At 45.4% G+C, this 22,308-nt stretch overlaps 1 protein-coding gene across 3 annotated transcripts in view; it reads right to left on the reverse strand.

Annotated features, from left to right (window-relative positions):
• The window catches only part of GSE1 (Gse1 coiled-coil protein), a 436,639-nt gene that overhangs the window by 258,572 nt on the left and 155,759 nt on the right, over positions 1–22,308 (reverse strand). For all 3 annotated transcript variants that reach the window (XM_081920151.1, XM_081920147.1, XM_081920145.1), the window contains one exon: positions 3,330–3,489. Coding sequence is in view for 2 of the 3 variants with exons in the window: in XM_081920147.1 (XP_081776273.1) it covers positions 3,330–3,489 (160 nt within the window). In the remaining variant the exon portion in view is untranslated. The remainder of the gene's footprint in view (positions 1–3,329; positions 3,490–22,308) is intronic.

Here is a 22,308-nt window from a genome sequence, read left to right on the forward strand (position 1 = left end):
CAGAAGGGAAGGAGGTGGGGAATGTCAGAGGACAAGCACAGCAGAATCAATGGCTATGTTCTACCTCCACCTTTGGAGATAGCATGCCTCTGAATACACACTTTTATTTATTTATATTAAATTTCTATACCACCCTTCATCAGATGGCACAGATCACAGGGCAGTTTACAATAAAAACACAAAAATACATGACATAGTAAGAAACAAAAACAATACCCCACCCCCAGTTTAAAAGGCCATAGACTGTTTAATTAGCCAAAGGCCTGGCACCTGAAGATAAAGTTTCTGTAAAAATTCCTGCTTGTAGGCATCCCATAGGCACCTGACTAGCCACTGTGAGAACAGGATGCTGGGCAAGATGGTCTATTAGCCTGATTCAGCCTCCTGGCTCTTCTTACGTTGTTACGCTCTAATAAACTTTCCTCAGGACACTTGTTGAACTCCCAGCTCTGCACTGCTGCCAAGATGTGCTCCCCAGTGGCTTTCTCGCTCTCTCTTCCTATCCTTGCTTGAACTAGACCACCCAGTTCTGACTGCACACTCTGCAAGCACCCTCCCTTGCCATTTTGTGTGTGTGTGTGTTTAATATGTGAAATTGAAAGGAACAAATGTGCTTATCGGCAATTCTCACATGGTACAAAAGCAGACTTTTATCTTTCCACCTTCACTAATCTAGAGCAAGTTTATGTCTATAATTTCTCCCCCTTAATTTTCTGAGTTGAATGCATTTGTGGTATTAGTATACAGTGGTACCTCAGGTTACAAACACTTCGGGTTACAAACACTTCAGGTTACAAACTTCGCTAACCCGGAAGTAGAACCTTGGATTGAGAACTTTGCCCCAGGATAAGAACAGAAATTGTGCACTGGTGGTGCGGTGGTAACGCCTGAGGTTAAGAACGGACCTCAGAATGAATTAAGTTCATAACCCAAGGTACCACTATAAATATATGAACCAATTGTGAACAGTATGTTTTATATAGAAAATGCATCCATGTGCACAGTCCTTATGCACACTAGACCCAGTGTGTTTATCATACACATATGCACAAGAAATACAGCACATAGTTTGTAAGTTATTAACACTCCCAAATAAAACTGTCACTCCAAACTTCATATGTTCATACAGTACTAAACATTTTGAGTTGTAGCCATTGTTTGTTCTAGCAAGAGTAGAGTAGACTTATTTAAATTAATGAGCATGAGTAGCTTAAGTCCATTGCTTTCAATCAGTTGGCTGAGTAGAACTTGACACCTCCCTTTCTGCACAGGGCAATAAGCTCCCACATCACACTTGCATTCCTTCTCTGGAGGAATATGTGTCAGGATGAGCCATGTGAGTTGCTGGAGAAAGGAGGGGGTTGCAGACCTCCCATGGCATAGCCAACCTCCGTGCTTAACCTTGTCTCACCCGCCTGCAATTGGCAGGGCTTTGATATCTCCTCCCTCCTTGAGTGCCAGCCAAGATCCTGACCAGGAACACAAAGGCCTTGCCTTGAGGAGTCGGTGCACGAAATACAGCAGGCATCTAACATGCCATTACTCAGTGTGTCTGCCAAGCGACTCTGGTAATTAACACAGGCAACTTCACATGGCCCGTTCCAGGCCACAGCTCCTGCTCCCAGCTGGCTGGCAGTAAATAGCTCACAAATTACCAAAGACCCTCCCTGACCCCTTATTCTGGAAAGACACCACCAGGTGGCTCTAGAAGGAAGCAGAAGGAACTCTACAAGCTTTTCCTAGACCTCTGTATGGCGTTCCCTTATAGGAAGTGCAGCAGGGAGCTAATAAATCCTTTGCTAAATTACAGCAATTGTATTGTGTGAACACATGGCCCCGCTCTCCCAGTGCTATTTCCAAAGGTCAGAGGCCTCAGCTGTGGCCAATCAGGACTGCCTCACAGTCACTCACTTCCCAGACTCCCTGCCGCACTGACACCAGTACTCCACAGCTTGCTGAACTGGAGGGCTTCCCAAGCCATTTTGGGAAGGGCCATAGCTCAGTGGTAGAGCATTTGATTTGCATGCAGAAGGTCCCAAGTTTAATCCCCAGTAGCATCTCCAGGCTGGGCTGCAAATGTCTCCCATCTGAAACTCTGGAAAGCCTCTGCCAGTCAGTGTAGTAGACAATACTGAGTTAGAAGAATCAATGGCCTGGTTCAGCATAAGGCAACTTCCTGTGTTCCTTGAGGGCTAGCTTCTTCCTCCTGCAATTTTTCGTAACAGCAGGTGGAGGAGGAAGCCAATGCCTAATCCAAGCAGGAGCTCTACACTCTCAGCATAGAACAGGCCCGGAAGGTGGGGTGCAAAGCATGTGTCTGTGTGTAAGAGAGAGTGAAAGAAACGCCTCCTCTAGGAATGCTGCAGTTCCTGACCAGGGAGGATGTTAAATTCCCTGGAGATGGCACTCAGCCAGACCTAGCTTTGGGATAGCAAAGGCTCAGGAGTGGCCTCCTTTGACCTATCAGCAAGTCACTGCTTGGAAAGGAAGAGAGAAAAATATATTTTACATGCAGACTGGGACATCTGGGTTTGGTCTCAGCAACTGGAACTTCATGCAACAGTCCCCCCCCCCAAAAAAAGCCCTGGCAGGAATTGCACAAGAGCTCAAAAATTTCCCTTAAGGAGAGCCTTACTAAGAAGCTACAGTGGACACTCAGGTTGCGAATGTGATCCGTGCAGGATGCACGTTCGCAACCCACAGCATTCGCAACCCGCGTCTGCGCACACACGAGTTGCAATTCAGCGCTTCTGCGCATGCGCAACTGCCAAAACCCCAAAGTAACCCGTTCCGGTACTTCCAGGTTTTGGTGGTCCATAACCTGAAAAGAAGCAACCTGAAGCGGATGTAACCCGAAGTATGACTGTATTGTGTTCCTTACCACTAGGAGAACCACTGTCAAAGCAGGCTGCTGGTGAATGCTCTTGAATGCTAGCTGGAGCTCTGCTTCAGGTCACATTGAAAAGTCAGCTGGAAAAGTGTGTGTGTGTGTGTGTAGATAGATAGATAGACAGATAGATAGATGATAGAAAGATACACCTATTGAAAGCCAAACTGAAGAACACATTATCTGGCTCTCAAACTTGAGATTAGCCTGTATTAAGACTACTCAAAGACCCACTGCTGCCAGGTTTGCATCACTTATTGTGGGCTGAAATCTCATTACTCTCATAGATAAGAAGATCATCTGAACAGAACCCCATTGCTACACACACCCGACATTGAGTTCTACCTTGTGCCACTCCTCACTTATCCACATGTATGAATGGATTTATTGGACACACACAAACAAGCACACTCCCAACTGAAACAAGGAATGCAGTGCTTACTTGTAGCTGTTTGAGCTGCACCCTCCACATCCAAACCAGCCCTGTAATCCTGAGCAGCTCCGTTCCCCACAGCTGTGCTTTCCACGGGGCCCGATGGGCGTTGGGCAGCCTCACTGGCAACTAGTTTCAGAGCAGGTGCCTCTAGAGGAAAAGCAGATGCCTGGAATAAAAGGAGAAGAAAAGACATGAGGGACCCTTCCAGGCAGTACAGAAAATCAGCTCTGAAAACAAGTCCTACCATATACACATGGACTGGTGGGGGTCAGCACACAAGATTTCCAAGACAGAAGGTAAATAAGGCCCCTTCCAGGCATTCTTTCTATGGTGCATTCATGATTTGTGCTCATAATGGTATTGGGGCAGTCACAGGCAATCCCACTTTCAATGCTGTGTAAGTCCTGCAACGTCCTGCTGAAATCCTGTAACTTTTCACAACATACATTTTCTTTATTTATGGAAAGTATTTATATACTGCTGTATATCATTAAAAGAATCTATAATTAAAGCATGTAAAAAAATTAAATCACAGACTATCAAGTATTATGGAAAGAGGAAAACATTTTCAGCAGGCATTTAAAGGTTGAAACAGAAGGCACCTGCTGAATCTATACTAGCAGATCATTCAACAGGACTAGGCTGATCACACTAAAGGCTCCATTTCATGTTGATGTCAAATGGGCCTCCCCAATTCAGGAGTCAAATGTGTTTCATCCTCCCCCCACCCCAGCTTTTGCTGTGCTATATATAGTCTAACGTGCCCCTTCAGATACCAACAATTCAGCAACATTGGGGAAACACTACAGAACAACTTACAAAGTGGAATGATAATGTGGACACACCTGTATAAATCCACCACACTATTATTGCATAAATGACATATTGCAGAATACACCCACACATAAAAACACCACTCTGGAGGGGCCATTTGTTTTTGCTTGAGCTTGCATGTGCCAGCTGAGAAGGAACAGCACACTGGTTCTGAGCCAGTTCTACCATGAGCAGGAGTTTGCTGTCCATGGGCCTCCAGGTTTTCCCTGTCAGGACCTAGGCCAGTCTTTTTCTGCATGGTGGCCTTGCAGAAGTGCAACTTCCTTCAGTTCTAGTTAGCATTCCCTAATGGATAACAGAATAGAATCATAGAATTGTAGAGTTGGAAGGGACCACAAGGGTCATATAGTCCAACCCCCTGCAATGCAGGAATCTTTTACCCAATGTGGGACTTGAACCCACAACCCTGAGATTAAGAGTAGGATAATGAATGGTCTGGTGCCAGTTGGAACTGAAAACATCTGAAGGGCACTAGGTTGGGGAAGACTCAGCTAAATGATGAATGCTTGGGAGGGAATGATCTGAGGAAAAGGGTAGGAACCAAAGCACATATCTTAACCAAAAAGCTAAAAATGTGCAAGACATTGCATGTTCTTAGGCAGTATCTGCATCTGCCAAACCCATCAGACTAACTTATGCACAACCAATTGTGAGGTACTGTCTGTAGCACAAAACATTTGCACTGCATCAGCAGCAACCTAAGCACCCCAAAGCAGTAAACAGTGAGACTCTTCCCTGAGCAACTCGTTGCAAAATGAGCTTGCTTCTCTGCTTGCCTATGAACACCTTCTTTACAATAAGGTAGCACAGCTGCATGCAAAATTTGCAATCTGTGCTAGTGATGGGATAGTAAAAATGGGCTGCTTGACACAAAAGCAACATTTGAGCTTGGAATGGGAAGAGGCAAAGTCTGAGTGGCCTGAGCAAAAATAATGTGAACTGGTTCTCAGTGTGGAATTCTTCTGTACAGCACTGTTCTTGACTGAATATATTATTATGGTTGGTTTACTAATAAAGCTGGATTAGTGATGTCTGAAGGTGCACAACCTGTCCTGTGACTCTCACTCCACTTTAGACTGTCTGAAGCCAGTATGGTCTTGGGGCACAGCCAACTTGTCAGCAAAGCAACCCAGTCCTGTCCTGTGTGGCTTTGCAGATGGAAGAAAGCAGGTGTTGCAGCCCAGGCTGAAGTGAGAGCAACAAAGAGGTGCAACCTGCTCCAGCCAGTCCTTGTTCCACCTTCCTTCAAAGTCAGCTTGAGTCTAAATAGTGACATCCTTTTACTTCCGCCCCCCCTCACACCCAATAAGATTGGCTCTGTGTGTGCTACAATTCTGCACAAGCATGAATCATGTGGTACAGTAGTACCTCGAGTTACAAATGCTTCAGGTTACAAACTCTGCTAACCGGGAACAGTTACTTTGAGTTGAGAACTTTGCCCCAGGATGAGAACAGAAATTGTGTGCCGGTGGCGCAGCGGCAGCAAGAGGCCCCATTAGTGAAAGCACGCCTCTAGTTGAGAACAGTTTCAGGTTAAGAATGGACTTCCGGAACGAATTAAGTTCATAACTAGAGGTACCACTGTACCGTGGTACCTCAGGTTACATACGCTTCAGGTTACATACACTTCAGGTTACAGACTCCGCTAACCCAGAAATGGTGCTTCAGGTTAAGAACTTTGCTTCAGGATACGAACATAAATCGTGCTCCGGCGGCGCAGCGGCAGTGGGAGGCCCCATTAGCTAAAGTGGTATCTCATGTTAAGAACAGTTTCACGTTAAGAATAGACCTCCAGAACGAATTAAGCACTTATCCCAAGGTACTACTGTTCTGGGCAAAGAAATCAACTGTGTAACATTTTCAGCTTTCTAGCCTTTATGTTTGCAAAGAAAGGCTTCGAAGTTTGCTCTTACCATTGCCTCATATCTGTCTGAAGGACATTAAATTATACAGATTAATTTACTACATATAGTATTCAGAAATTCTTAATAATCACTGCAGAAAATAAATAACACAAAACAGATACAGTACATTGTGCAAATGTACTTAATTAGCACAACTTGCGCCCAGTGTAAAATTGTTTCTTTCATGTTTTTCATGCTTTTTTGTAGGTGCAGAATCTAGATATTACTAATTTTAAAAAGGATGTGTACTGCTGTGCGAAAGTCCTGATTTCAGGCTTTCCACAAGTTAGCCACTTTGAGAAAAAGATTACTAGACTACATGGGCCTCTAGCTTTATCCAACAGAGTTCTTCTGTAAATTTTCATTTTTAGTATCATCATCATTATTGTCATTATGAGTACATAGTGCTCTGACTTCCAGCAGAGGGTGTACCCCCCCAAAAAAACCCTCTTAAGTTCCAACACCTCACATTCTAAAATTAACTGCTCCAACCACAACAGCATAGTAGAGAGAACACCCCCACAAATGTACAAATGAGCCTTTCATGTAGAGGACAGAGGATCTGAAACCCAAGACGGGTGGACAGGGGATACGCCCCTGAAATGTGAGCCACACAAATAAAGGGCACCTCCAGATGACCTGTTTATTTAGAATTCATTCTTATTTGCTTGCACAAAGCTTATGTGGTGGTTAGACTGTGTCTGGTTTTTAATGAGCATTTGTTCTGATTTGTTTACAGGGTGGTTATATGACAATCAGCATTCTTCCAAAGTTGCTTGTATGGTTCTAATTCATCTTCATCTTAATCATTCATTCATCCCACACCTTTCAAAGCATTTCCCTGTCAATTGACTAACTGCAAAAAGGCTGTGTGTATGTGTGATACACAGTGGATGCTCGAGTTGCGAACATGATCTCTACCCGGAAGTAATCCGTTCCGGTACTTCCAGGTTTCAGCGCGTCCTTAACCCGAAAACGCGCGACCTGAAGCGTCTGTAACCCGAGGTATGACTGTGTGTGTGTATGTGTGTGTGTGTGCCTGTGAGGTATAGAGTGCTGGACTAGGGCCTGGGAGAGACTAGGGTTCAAATCCCTACTCAGCCATGAAGCTCACTGGATGACCATAAGCCAGTTACTCCCTCTCAGCCTATCCTACCTAATAGGGTTGTTGTGGGGATTAAACAGGTATGCAACCTTGAGCTCCCTGGGGGTGGGGAGGTGGGATGTAAATAAATTTGTTGGGAAACAGCACTTTAAACCACTTAAAATGTGCAAACGTCAAGTTACAGCATGTGTCTGAATCCCTTCTGAAAAATCGTGACAGTCTGAAGTCCCCCAAAGGGTGTAAACTCCCCCTTCTTCCACGCTGCTATTGCCTTTCCCCTCTCCGTGCTGATTTATGAGCGTACAGGCCTCGGGTTGACATGTAGAAAGGATTTTTTTTTAATGTTGATCCAATTTTTTTTAAGGATTAGTCCTCTAAAACCAGGGCAGCTAAATAAGATGAATGGCGCGTGCAAGCTCCGTCGCAAACCTCTTAGGTTCAATGAGGCACACATACGAGCAAAGGCGTATAAATCTACCATTTGTTTCCTGGAACGGTTTAATTTATGGGGACCATATGGTAATGCCCCACACCAACCACTGGCGCTCAGCAAATCCCACAAGCCTTTTGAGTGGCAGCACTTACTGACTCCCAACTGGCAGTGTTCCACACAGCTGCCTGGGCATGACCAGCAGCTTGGGACACAGGTCACCCTCATCCTGGAACTGAGGAGGAGAGCTCAAGAAGGACCCAGGTGATGCTTTAGTTCCCCAGGGCTTGTTAAAGAAGATCTAGTCTGCTTGTCTCTTGTACAAATCATTCCTAGAGACTGATTATCCTTAAAAGAGGAAGAAAAATGCCACAGCCCCAAGTTTAATTGGAAAGCAAGTGGCAGTGCTTAGTCACTGATATCCTGCCTTTGTTTGCTGATGGGGCTAAAGGAGGCGTACATAGGATTCCTAAGCAACCTCCAATCCAGGCACCAACCAGACCTGGACCAGCTTAGTTTCAGCAAGGTTAATGGGTTGTATGCCTTCAGACCATGCTCTTTGTCACAGTTTTGTAAGAATGTAAGAGCCTGCTAGATCTGGCCAATGTCCCATCTCGCTGAACATCCTGTTCTCACTGTGGCTATCCAGATGCCTGTGGGAAATGAATGATGCAAGGAATGATACTTCAGGAATGGCAAGAGCTCCAGGTGACCTGTTGTGGTGCAAGAAGCTGCACTTGATGGACCAAACCAACAGTTCCACCTTGCCCAATGCTTTGCCTCCAACAATGATCAGCTAGATCAAGTATAAGAAACTGGATCTGCCCCACCTCTGCAGGCCAGGCTTGACAGTGGGTGGGGGCTGTCCACCTATCAATCACCTGATGGGATTCATATGTCATCTGGAGAGCCCTGTGTTAAAATACTCCAATTTGGGATTGAGATCTTGACCACTTTCCTTTCTGGAAAGTTTTCACATATGGAGCAAATGTTAGTTAAACATGATCCCAATTCTGTCTGGAACTTCCACAAGGCCACCACTAATCAGTCCCTCAGCTGCCCACACCCCTAAATATAAGCATTCAACTTCATCAGAATTTCATCAACTTTTATTTAAAAAAAGTAAAACACACACCATATGTCTAGCCCTGAGGACAGGAAAGTGAAGATACATTTGAAAGTGTGGGGCAGTGTCTAGTAAAGCCTCAGAAGCCATAAGGAAGGCTGTATCCTACTACGTTATTCACAGAGTAGACCCACTGAAATTATAAGGCCTAAATTAGCCATGTACCTTAATTTCATTGTGTCTGCTCTAACATGGGCTACCACCTATCCAACTCTTTGCTCATCTCCTTAATGAGTAGAAACAACGATTTAGACAAAATAAGCATACCTATGCAGATTAGCACACCTTCTATATATAGGTCATAGAATTAAACTATTATTGGTGTAGAATTTACTCTGCCCTACCCTGGATGAACTAACATACTTCCATTTTGGCTTCTTGGCTCCTTTAAAATAGTGATATATGTTTTTGCTTGCTAGAGAGGTGTGGGAAGGTTATTTAAGGTAAGCATTTGGAGAGATTTCAACTGTTAAGGAAATGAGTCAATTGTAGGTTGGCCAGTGTTTAGCTAGAAGTGAAGGGAAACTAAGCTGAACATTCAAAAGACATAACAGCCCCCTTCCCCTTACTGCATGCTAACCTGTAGTGCAGGACCTTCTAGCTTTGCAGAAAAACAAGTGTGATACAGGTATCCCAATGGAAAGATTACACAAGTCATGAGGAGAGTGGATGCATGCTTGCGACGTAACATACACCAGGTGTGTAAATATGTAATTAGGGAGTTAATACAGATCCAGGCTATGAGTTATCTGGTTCAAAGTGGGTGGCATGCTTGTTGCTACCAAGTCAAGCTATTTTAAAAGGTGGGCACACACACACTCACACTGCACACTTTTCAGTACAACATGTCCCAAAGGGTTAATGTAAGGGGAATGACCTGCTTTGAAACATGTGAGGGTCTGGCAATCTTAGTGCAGATGTTGGAGAAATGCAGCTCAAATCCCTGCTTAGACACAAAAACTTCCTACATCTCTGTGTGGCAAGTCATTTCTTAGGATAAGAGAGGAACTAAGAAAACATAGAGGTTTCTGAATGCCTCATAGAAACTGTCTATTTCCCTTTACATAATACACACACACACACACACACACACACTGCAAGAAGATCAAACCTATCCATTCTTAAGGAAATCAGCCCTGAGTGCTCACTGGAAGGACAGATCGTGAAGCTGAGGCTCCAATCCTTTGGCCACATTATGAGAAGAGAAGACTCCCTGGAAAGGACCCTTATGCTGGGAAAGATGGAGGGCACTGGAAGAAGGGGACAAGAGAGGACGAAATGGTTGGACAGTGTTCTCGAAGCTACCAGCATGAGTTTGACCAAACTGTGAGAGGCAGTGGAAGACAGGAGTGCCTGGCATGCTCTGGTCCATGGGGTCACGAAGAGTCGGACACGACTAAACAGACTAAACAACAACAAAAACACATACATACATACATACATACATACATACATACATACATACATACATTCTATCATCTCTCCTTACCATCATATGGGTGGATGAGTCCCAAAGTGTTAAGATGGACTGTTTTACTTCTAACTACAGGTGAGGAATGCTGCCTTTGAACTATTAAGAGAAAAAGACCAAAACATTCATATGGGAAAAGCTGCACATCTGAGAGGTAGATTCTAACTATGCCCTTTCCTTACTATGGTGGTCTATTGGCAAAGGGAGATAAATACAGCAGAGCTTTAAAAATGTGATCCCACCTCCACATCCCCAGCAGTGGTACAGCTATTTTGCTTTGTGTGCATTTGTGAACTGGATACAACAATTAGTTGAAGAGATATGGTTATGCACGTGAAGGGTGGGGTTATGCTAATGAAACTGCAAGCTTCATTCTCAATGGCTAAGGTCACCAGGAACAGGAAACAAGGATATAGTCAGCCCCCTAATGGTGCCCCTGGAAACACAGAAAGCTTCATTTTCTCCATGTGGTTCCCATTCATCTTATGGAGAAACTTAAATACTGCCCTGGGAGGATACTATTGCAGCAAAAGCAAAATCTGCCCTCGAGCCCTGACACAGGGTGCCTGAGCTCCACAGACAGACATGTGCAAATATCTGTGGGCACAGAGATATGTCCTACGTTGTTCTTGTTGTTGCTGAGTCATGTCCAACTCTTTGTGACCCCATGGACCAGAGCACCTACCTACCTAGTCCTCTACAATTACAAGCCGTCCCTCCCACACAGCCCACTCATCATAAAGGCAACTAGGACGTGGGTGGCACTGTGGTCTAAACCACTGAGCCTCTTGGGCTTGCTGATCAGAAGGTCAGTGGTTTGAATCCCCATGACAAAGTGAGCTGCCATTGCTCTGTCCCAGCTTCTGCCAACCTAGCAGTTTGAAAGCATGCCAGTGCAAGTAGATAAATAGGTACCGCTGTGACAGGAAGGTAAACGGCGTTTCTGTGCGCTCTGGTTTCTGTCATGGTGTTCCGTTGTGCCAGAAGCGGTTTAGTCATGCTGGCCCGATGACCCGGAAAGCTGTCTGTGGACAAACACCGGCTCCCTCGGCCTGAAAGCAAGATGAGCGCCGCAACCCCATAGTCGTCTTTGACTGAACTTAACCATCCAGGAGTCCTTGACCTAAAGGCAATTATACCTACTATGATACATTTTTATAAACACTTATGTGAGTAGCTTGGTGCTGCTAAAGGCAAGGGAAGAGAAACTCTTTGCTAAGTGCAGACTTGTGTAGGCTGAAAAGCTCTACCCCCTCAAGAGGATGTCTGCAAACAACCCTGGCGCTCCCTGCCACAACATCTGGTGATGACAACTGGGTTAAATAGTTTTTAACAGTGGGGGTCAGATACACCAGTGAGGTCTGTCAGAATGGCTAGGGTCTAGCAGGGGGGGGGCTGGTTTATTGGGTGTCTTTTGGTTATTGCTTTAACCTCTGTGGCTCTGCTCCATAGTTGGAGGCAGAATTCCATTGAATGCTCGCTGGGGGAGGGGGAGCAACAGCAGGAGTAGCCCTGCTTATGGGTTTCCCAAAGGCATGTGACTGGCCACTTTGGGAAACAAGGATTCTGGGCTAGATGGGTGTTCTCCATGAAGCAGAGCCCGTTTTACATGTTTACAAATTGTCCCTCAGCGATGGGACACAGCCAACCAACTGGCCCCCAGCTTGTCTCATTCTCCTCTCCTTCTTCTCATAGCAACAATTTATGCTATTGCTAGAACACCACCCGCCCCCTCTACAACAGCAGCATGGCTCTCCTATGCTAAATGAACACTCAGTGGGGAGCTGCCATAGGGGAGGGGGTTAATTAAGGAGGAGGAGCTTGGGACACTCTGGATGAAGAGGGACTGAAGTACTGGGAATGATGATTAGTTATTAGCACTGCTGGCCTGCTAATGGATGCAGCACTCAGCGATATGTAATCAGCAAGCAATTAAACGTATATTAGGCTCTGATCATGGATTAATTAAACATGAAGTCTCCCATGTCTCCCACAGGCCTAGTGGGCAGCCCTTAGGCATTTTGGACACAGCAAAGAAGAAGAGCCCCAGCAGAAAAGTGCCCTAGGAAAGCAGTAATAGCAACAGAGCCAAACAGGCCAGTGTAATTGTTTTGAACTAAAGACCCAGGACTTGTATCAATAGAGGCCAGTGTGAAGCAAGGACCACAGTTCTTAAATGCTAAATCAGGGGGTTCATTTAACCACCCCAATAAATGGAACACATTTTAAACTTCTAGCTTTTTGCATTCACTGCTTTGTTTGTTCACGGGGTTGGGGGGAAGGATGCAGAGTTGCCACGTCCCCTGCCCGTCCCCCAGCAGGGCTTCAGATGCAGCTTCCTGTGTCCCTGCAGCAGCTGCCTTGCTGGAAAAGACTGGGCAAAGCACAGCCATCATAGCTTCAGCCTCACTTCAAGGCAAGAATCCACACCAGCTTTTAACTAGTGCCCTTATCTGGGAAGGCTGCCAATCTGTTTACTAGGATGTAGAGAGAGCAAGGGCACTGCTGCTCCTGCCTCAAGCCAGAATGCTGGAAAACACAGGGTGGATTTTTGCACCTCAGCTAATCAGACTTGTTCCAGCAAGCCCCAGGCTCAGGATTTCCCTCCTAGTATTTTCCCTGGGCTTCTGAGAAAAACAGAAAAATGCTCTTGAATGCATTCAGTTCCTCTGCCATCAAGTTGTACAAATAAGGGTGTGTGGCCCAGGAGTGCTCCCTGCTTAAGCTGCATTTGATGCAGTGCCGACTCAGTAATTGCTTGTGATCTGAAGACATCATGTTTTCTGGCTGCATACAACAGGGTAGGCCAGCGGATACCCTGGGGAAGGCAGTGTTTGATGAAAAGTAATGCAAGAGGAAGGCAGGCATGAGCAAAAGGAAAGAAAGCAGTTCCTCTGACTGCCAGTTGCTATTGCTGGTTCTTGCCTGGCTGTCACCTGTGGAAGGTCACTCGCTTGGCGTCAGATATTCTGGTTGTGGTGCTGGGGCTGATGTAAGTTAGAGACCAACAATCTCTGGAGAGTACCTGGCTGGCTACCTCTGGTCTATTTTAATATGATCTACCTAATTATGAGCTCTTCAGAATCTCAGGCACAGAAGGCTCTTTCTCATCACCTCTCCCTGATCTTTTCTTTGGGGAGGGACTATAGCATAGCTGTCAACTTTTCCCTTTTTTTGCGAGGAATCCTATTTGAAATAAGGGAATTTCCCTTAAAAAAGGAAATGTTGACAGCTATGGACTATAGCACAGCAGTACAACACTTGTTTTGCATGCAGGAAGTCCCAAGTTCAATCCTGGGCATCTCTGGGTAGGTCTGGGAAAGACTGGAACCCTGGAAAGCCACTGCCAGTCAGTGTAGGCAACACTGAGCTAGATGGAGCAGTGATCTGTTTCAGTATAAAGCAGCTTCCTATGTTCTTATGCTAAGTGGAGATGCAAGGGTTTGACCCCAAGTCCTTCTGCACACAAGCCACTGAGATATTGTCCTCCCCTTCATTTGGGCTAAAGTTGACAAATATCTTTTCAGCTGATTTCCTAGTTTAATACTTTTTTAGCATCAACAATGTGCCAGGTGGTATACAGTGCAGAAGTGATGCAACCCCTACCCTGTGAAGTAGATAAAACATCAATACTGAGGTTAGGGCAGTGTGAGTATCCTGTGTTTAATACACAGTGATGCTACCCCAAAGTTTTCCAATAAAGTTGGACAGATATTGTCAAAGATGCTTTGAGTATGACAATTCCTGCAATAAGCGTTTATAAAGCCTCGCCATATTTTTGCATACAACTGAACTTTCTTTGATAGCCCCCAGTGGGGCACTAGTCAGACCTAATTCAGCCCACATTTTAAGAAAAGTACATTCAAATTGGAACAAGTTTGGAAGATAGCAAACACTTACCTTTTACAGTACAACAAATATGGTTAGCAATATGAAAAACATCTCATGAGAAAAGGAAAAAGGAACTGAGGGTTTTATCCAATGTATGTTCTACTCAAAGTAGACACACTTAAATTGATGAAACTAAATTAGCCATGTCCATCCACTTCAATGGGTCTACGCTGAGTGTGAAAAACCTTGGATACAATCCAATGAGTCTACTCTGAGTAGACGTTAGTTGGATAGAACCCAGAGTATGATCTGCTTCTGAAAGAGTACACTGCCAATTGTAGCTAAATATTGAACTGTACAACACACCCTTTATTCCTAAGTGAAGAGCCTCCAATATGCATTCCAGGAATAATGCAGGATCCTAGTATCATTGACTGAAGACTGCAAAAGACCCCACTCTACCAAAGAGAGTTGCTTAAAAAACTTACAGGAACCCACTGGAGAAATCTACCCCTGCCCCTCTACAATGGTGTACAGACTCCACTTTTAGACATTAACGGACACAAAGGCAATACTGTGCTGAGGGAGGAGGAATGAAGGAAAGCTGTTGTGTTTTGCGTTTTTCACTCTCCTCATTCTCCCCCCTCCCCTTTGCTATCTGTCAGAAAATCATCCCTGTTACACAGATAAGAAATAATTGATGCAAAGAAGCCATCTGTTTGCAAATGTGAAGTATCTGCTCAATTAAGAGGGATCTGTCCAGCCAGATAAAGCATCTCTCCATCCCCTTCCTAGAAGGAGAGTGCCTCCTCGGCCTGACCATGTCCTCAAAGTCTCACAACCAATTAGAGTGCAGCCGAATGATTTGGGCGCTAACTTGTTATCTGGTACCCCTTGGCACTTTTGCAGGGTGTGTGTGCCTGTGTGTGCGCCTTGACAGAGCGGGGGGGGGGTGGAAGCAGGGGGGTCTTGTTCTTCTATCAGTACACAAGACAGTACCAAAGTTGGACCAATGCTTCGGGGCAGGGGGAGCCAATAAAAAACCCTGCACTCGTGCCATGAACATACTCAGGGGGCAGCTATAATTAGGGTGCAGAAACAGATCCTTGAGAGTTTTGTGGAATGGCTTCCCCTCCCCTTTCATACTAAAAGCAGCTTCAGGAGCACATGAGGTCTTGCCAGTGTTAGAGAACTCCAGAAGGCGACTGGACACTGAGGACCCAGCAACGTCACTTCCTTGGGAAAGCACAGACGCAGCTCAGGTCAGCAGATGGCAGATTTATTCCCTCCCTGGCCCATGAGTTAAAAAAAAGAGAGAGACAAAAGATTCTTCAGCGGATGAATCTGATGCTGCTATTAACATGGAAAGATTGAGCTGTCAGCCAGCCTGGTTGCTACAGCGAGAGAGTCCTGACACTGGCAGTGTGTTACTTGAGAGTTGGCTGACCTATTAACATCTCCCTGTCCCTGCCAGGGGGTCCTACAGGGGAAAATGTCAGCTTCACTCCAGGGTGACTAAAGATATTACATGTTATTTAATTATTTGCAGAGAGAGTCAGAGGGAGGGAGAAGCTTGCACTTTTGAACACTAGAGGCATAGCTTGGATGGACATAAATTACAACATTGTGTGTGTGTGTGTGTGTGTGTGTGTGTGTGTGTGTGTGTGTAGATTAAGGAAGAGAGTGTAAAAATCAGAATTGATTTTGGGCACAGCAGCCCAAAGGAGGTGAAGAGAAACAAGTAGGTCATCATCACAGTCAAAGGTTGCAACCAGGGGACGCTATACAATGTGAGCAAGTGAGAAGGTGCCCACCCAGAAGCCCAACAACACCAGATCAAAGCACAGGCAATTCCTGTTCTTGACACTTGGCATGATGGGAGGGAACATTTGAAATCTTTCTACCATGTGGGCAATGCCATGCTTGAGCCAGATTGGTGACTGGAAGTGCTGGAATGCAACTCTGGCTTTTATTGAAGGATTGTGTAGTCACATAGGGAGAAAGGAGAACCTCTGTCGTTCCTAGACTGTCTTTCTGACCTAACCCATGGTCACCTTTGCTCAGATGCAAGACCAATGCTCTCAGGGCTGCTGACCTCACTTCCTGCATCCTCCTACTTCTTTACCCTTACCTTAGGTAAGGAAACATCTTTGTGTCTCTCTCCTGCTGAGAGCAAAAGGCAGACATAATTCCTTTCATCTCCACAAAAACCCTTCCTATCAAGCATGCATTTCCTTTAATAAACTTAGCTTTTGTGTTTTCCTGAACTGAGTCTCTGTGTGATTGCATTCAACGGTAAATAAACCATGCTCCTCCAAGCAGGGAATCATTGCTAAGCTCAACGTCTGCTGATGCATTTCAGCCCCAAACACCATCTTTGGGAAGGGCATGTGGTTCAGATCCTATAGGCTCGGGGTCAGCAAACTTTTTCAGCAGGGGGTTGGTCCACTGTCCCTCAGACCTTGTGGGGGGCTGGACTATATTGGGGGGGGGGGAATGAACGAATTCCTATGCCCCACAAATAACCCAGGCATGTATTTTAAATAAGAGGACACATTCTACTCATGTAAAAACACACTGATTCCCAGACCATCCACGGGCCAGATTTAGAAGGCGACCGGGTCGGATGTGGCCCCTGGGCCTTAGTTTGCCTACCCATACTATAGGCTGACTGCTACCCTCTCCATTCCAGCCCACCCCCAATGCAGTTTCATCAGTGAACATCAGGAGTACAACACAGGAGGCTGCTTTTGGGGTTTATGGAGGGGGTTCTTCAATTAAATTACACAGCTCAAGACAGACTCTAAGCATAATTAATTGATGGCATTTGCTGCCTCCAGATATGAAGATGGCTGAAGGTTTAAAAGGCTTTAAAAGATTAGACAAATTCATGGAAATTGACGTTATCAATTGCTAGTGGTCCTGCTGCCTATAGGCAACCTCCAGGATCAGAGATACCCTGCTTCTGGATCCCAACTACTGGGGACAAGAGCAGAAGAGGGCAAATGCCCACACATCTTCACTTCCCAAAAGCACATGGTTGATCCTGTGGGAAGCAGGATGCTGCTTCCAGGTTGCAGAGAGAACTAGAGTGCTGAAAGGTCCTGGCTCTTCTAGAAGAAGAAGAAGAAGAAGAAGAAGAAGAAGAAGAAGAAGAAGAAGAAGAGGAAGAAGAAGAGGAAGAGGAAGAGGAAGAGGAAGAGGAAGAGGAAGAAGAAGAAGAAGAAGAAGAAGAAGAAGAAGAAGAAGAAGAAGAAGAAGAAGAAGAAGAATTGTTTAACTGGGGTGGAAGAGCTCTGGAATATCAGCAGCTGTTAACTACGTAAGGCCTCTCTGTCCAGAGGCGGTGTACCCCTGAATACCCATTTGCTGGTTGGCAACATGTATTCACGCTCTGTGGCATCACAGACGGCTTTTTAAAGCCAAATTAATTTATTGTGGAGCTCACTACCACAATAAGTGGAGTGCACAGGGCCTCTATTTTAGGGGACTAGACAGACTGAGGGAAGAGGATAGCTTATATCAATGGCAACTAGTTCATGATGGCTACATGGCATCTCTTGCCTGATAGCTCACCTCACATAGAAGAGAGCTGTAGCTCACTGGTAGAGAACATACATTTCATGAAAAATGTCCCTGGAAGGCCTTTTCCAGGCAGTGAAAGAGGTAGACCAATGTTCTGACTTGCTGTAGGGCAGCTTTCTATGTTCCTATGTTACCTCCATGCCTTGGCATCTGAGCTTCCCTGAGGTATCTGGCTAGCCACTTCTGAAAACAGGGTGCAACACAAGATTGACCCCTAGAAGTACTAGCAGCCTCATACCCACGGTCGCCTGAGAAATCTAAGAAGCCAAAAAAATCAGTGCAACTTTGAAATCAGTGGTTAAAATCAGTGCGGATTTTGAAAGGTCCGGTCCACCAGGTTGATACAAAATGTCATCTGTCTCCAAATACAGACAAAAACAACCTCATTGATCTCAGGAACCACCATGCAAAATTTGGTTATGATATTTTAAGAGGTGTCCAAATGCATAGCAAACAGGCAAACAACTTTACAAAATATACTGTTATGAGTTTCGGGGGGGGGGGGGAGTTGGCTGTATGCCAAGACCCTTCTAATCCCTATATTCAGCAAGTGTTAAAATTCAAATTCCTGGAATAGCCAGGCTAGCTTTCTAGTGAGAAAAGAATGCTAAGGAAACAGTAGTGCTTAGGAAGGATCTGCCAATCATATACACAACAGCTCTGATGGCCCAATGGTTTGATTCATATTTGGATCATGGCCTGGGATACATGCTGCAAAATGAGGTGGTAGTAAGGACAATACAACCTCAGACTGCAGATATGTGTGGAGAGGGTATCACTTTATAATTATTTGCCACTTTAAAAAAAAAACTGTTTCTGTAGGTAAGCAATTAGCATATAAAGGAGAAAGATTCTAACTCAGCCTGATCCCCATGTTCTAGATTTCTATTTGTAAGGAGGTTTGTTTGGTTTGATTACATGGGGAAGAATTAAAAAATATGATACCTCCATCTGAATTGGAGCAGTCCTTTATACAATCCCAGGACTCTGCCGCCCAACTCATTCTGCTGCACGGATAATGTGTGATGAGCAAGTGATATGCACAGGGGGAAAGTGGCATCTTCTGATCTAAGAGAGGAAAATAGGGTGAAGAAAGAGACCACGTAAAGTGTAACAGGAAGGGAATGTGGTGACAGTTCTCGGCTCTCCCAGAGAGCCTACAAACCTGGCAGGCTCCCAAGCTGCTGTGGTTTGGAGCCCTCTTGTGGTCTGAATGGCAGTTGCAACCCTATTCAACTCCAACCACAAAGGTGCCACAAACTGGCGAGCTGTGCATGAGCTGCAAGTGAGCCAAGCTGCACACTACAGAAGTGGAAGGCAAAAATCCTTGGGGGTCATAGGCCAGATCTAGGAGGGGGAGTTGAATTCCCAGCATCTTCCGGAAGGGCTGGGAGACAAACCCCTGTCTGAAATTCAGGAAAGCTGCTGCCACTCAGTTTAGACAATGCTGACTCAGTCTAAAGCCACTTTCTATGTCTATGTGCCTTGGTTATGTTCCTGTATCTACCCACTCCCAAAAAAACATGGGAAGAAGCACCAAAAGCCTATGCAGGACAAAAAAAGTACTAGTAATCCCCTCGTGGCACACCCCCCACAAGCAACAATTGAAGCACTGTAATTGATTTTTATTTAAATTAAAAAAAAAAGCCCACAGAATATTATCTGTCAAGCAGCAGAAATGCTGAGAGACATTTGTTGTGGGGCTTAAAGCCAGGGCTACAGAGCTTCAAGTAAAGGATCATTCCTAGCTTTCCTTCCTGCCATTTCCCATCATTGCTCCAGTCCCAACCCCCTGGTTAACAATACAGATTATTTCCAAATTACTTATTCTCAGAATAAATCATGAAATATAGATATTGTCCATCTTCACGCAGTAGTTCACCTGACTGCTAACATATGTCACTGTGAACTACAGCATGATGAGAGTGCGTAGATTTACAACCAGAACAGACTAGCCTGCCTCCTCCCTCACCAGCTTGGTGATATGCGGCTGCCACCACTGAATAACATGAGGAGTTGGCTCAGGCATTGGGAGGAGCAGCACAGTGGGGAGGAAGGCACCCATAAGCACCAGCCTGCCTGGGAATTCAGGGATGCTGCTGCTGATTAGCATACAGAGTCAGTCTGGGTGGTGGAAAGAGGAGTAGGAGGAAGAGGAAGATGTCCAGAAGCAGTGGCCTGAGGATCTACACTGGTGGCATGAGGTGGAATGGGGAAGGTCTAAGGAGTTACCATGGGGGAAGTAAGTGGGGAGAGGGAAGTAAGGGGGTGCGGGAGTGAGAGGGGAGGGTTAGGCAATTGGAGCAAGCAGAGGCACAGCCCCAGTATATGAAATTTGCATAATATACTTCATATGGAAATTAGTGTATTGGAATTTGCATTACCTTAGTGCCAAGTGTGTACAATAAATTGGTCATACGGTTTTGCCACTTTCCCCACAGGATGGGAGGGGGGGAAACCAACCAACCAGCAGTTGCTCATCTGCACACACAAATGCATTTTAAGAACACATGCAAATTTAATACCTGCTCCTGGGGGTAGGGGAGAGAAAGAACAGCCAGGCAACAGAGATAAAACTCGCCAGGTGTCAACTCTCTTGCTTCTATTCTTAAAAGAGGGAGTCCAGTTCCTAACAGCATGAGTCTCTTTTCTGAGTCTATGTTCCTCCTCTGAATTAAAGGAGATAATTTCCCATCCTTTTGTCCCCCCACCCTCCCGGTACAGTAAGAAGCTGACACCTGTGCAAACATTTTCAAAAGCTTCTTGGCATACAGGTCTGCCGGCAAAGAGGAGCGAGCCTGCTCCTCCCCAGCCCCCAGCTCATCTTTTTGTTGGTAAAACCGCCAAGCCGTTCTGCTCATGCTGTGGCTGGCTTTATTGGTGCACACGACTTGCCATCCTCCCTGCTGTAATTGCAGCAGTGGCAGTGGGAGGCACAGCACTCAACGCGCTTGTTAGCCCAGACGCTTTGAGCTGCCTCTGAGCTCCTGGGAGCTGCTGCCTCTCAATTTACAACACAGACAATGGGGCATCCACTGGCTGCATCTGCCTGCGCTGCTGGTTTCTGAGTGGCAGTGGCACGCTCTCCCCTTGTGCAGGTCCCTGGTGAAGCTTCTTTGAGCACACCAATTCTCTCCGCAAAATAAAACCTACAAACCATGTGCTCAGATCAATACGAGAGGCCCTGGTGTGCGTCCTTCTGCAGACACTGGTATGAGGGTGCACACACAAGAGACAGGGCCTTCTTGGTTTGGGGGGGGGGGCTTCATTTCAGAATGGCCTCCCTCAGGAGACCTATTTGGATCCATCTCTCTTATCTCCTTTGGTGGGTGGCAAAGACATCTTTTTTCTAACAGGCTTTTGGATTTAATTCTGGCTGACTTGTTTTCCATTTGTCTGCGGGTTTACCTTCTATCTGTTTTGTGACTGTATTTATAAAAATCTACTAAACTGAAAGGTAAAACAGATCCAGGGTTGGATTTTGGGTCACCCCTGCCAAACTAGAAGCCTTTGCTGCTGCTCCTGGGAGGCCAAAGGGACATTGCTGCTGCTGCTGCTGCTGCTGCTGCTGCTGCTGCTGCTGTGAGTGATGGAAGAAAGCCTTACTCCCTGCTGCAAGGCCCATTTCCACCCGGCCTAGGGGGCAGGGCCCAGACTCACCTTGAACTGCTAAAAGAGTCTTCTGGGAGGCCACTGGGACATTGCTGGAACAACTCTTGGGTTGGGGCAACTAGCTAGAATGTTTTAAACAGTTCTAATTTTGGTTCCTCTGTTTTGTTTTTGTCAGGTTGGTGTTGGTTAAATGTTTAGTTGGAGTTGATGGTTATTTTAATTTGAGTATAACTGTAAACTGTTTGTTGTTATTATTGTTGTTTTTGTTGTTGATTTTTATTTATTTATTGGTTGGCTTGTTGCTTGTATAGGATATTTTGTTTTTTAATGTTCAGTGTTTTATTGTGTTTTTATATATGTTGTAAGCCACCCAGAGTGGCTGAGAAAAGCCAGTTAGCGAGGCAGTATATAAATTTAAAATTATATTATTATTACTATTATTACTACTACTACTACTACTGGTTTCAGATTTTGTGGGCCCTCCTGAGTCACTCTGAACATGCTCAAAAGCACTCTCGGCTTTTATTACAAATCACTTCAACCATAGTAGGCCTGATTCCTGGCACAGATTCTGACACTGGACCTAGATTAGTGCTGGTTCAGAAATGAAGGTATTTTGGTTATAGAGTGGGATCATAGCTGCTCTTTGCTTACAGAAGTTCCCAGGTTCCATCCCTCCCATCTCCAGTTAAAAATAGGGGTGTGAGCCTGAGGTCTGTGAGCCAAATACACCCCTTCAGACCTCTCTATCTGGCCCTCTGAACTCTCGCCAGACCACACCCACCCTCCCTCCCAAGACTAGGCCCCTCACTGGCTGCTGCTGCTGCTTCTTCTTCCCCTCCCAACTGTGTTTGCCTGACTGCAATGGGTCCTTGAACTCTGATAATGCAGCTTGCTCATCAGGATGGAGAATAGAAAGGAGGAGGTGTAGAAGCTAGCCTACTGCACAAAGGTAAAAATGTAAATTTGTCAATCTGGCCATTTTTGCCTCCAGCTCCACACACCACGTGCCCCACTTCCCACCTCAAGAAGGTCACTCAGAAGGAAATGAGAAGCATTGGGCTAAAAAAATGTCCCCCACCTCTGA

The sequence above is a fragment of the Podarcis melisellensis genome, assembly GCF_964234715.1.
Source record: "Podarcis melisellensis genome assembly, chromosome: 8".
Lineage (NCBI taxonomy): Eukaryota > Metazoa > Chordata > Lepidosauria > Squamata > Lacertidae > Podarcis > Podarcis melisellensis.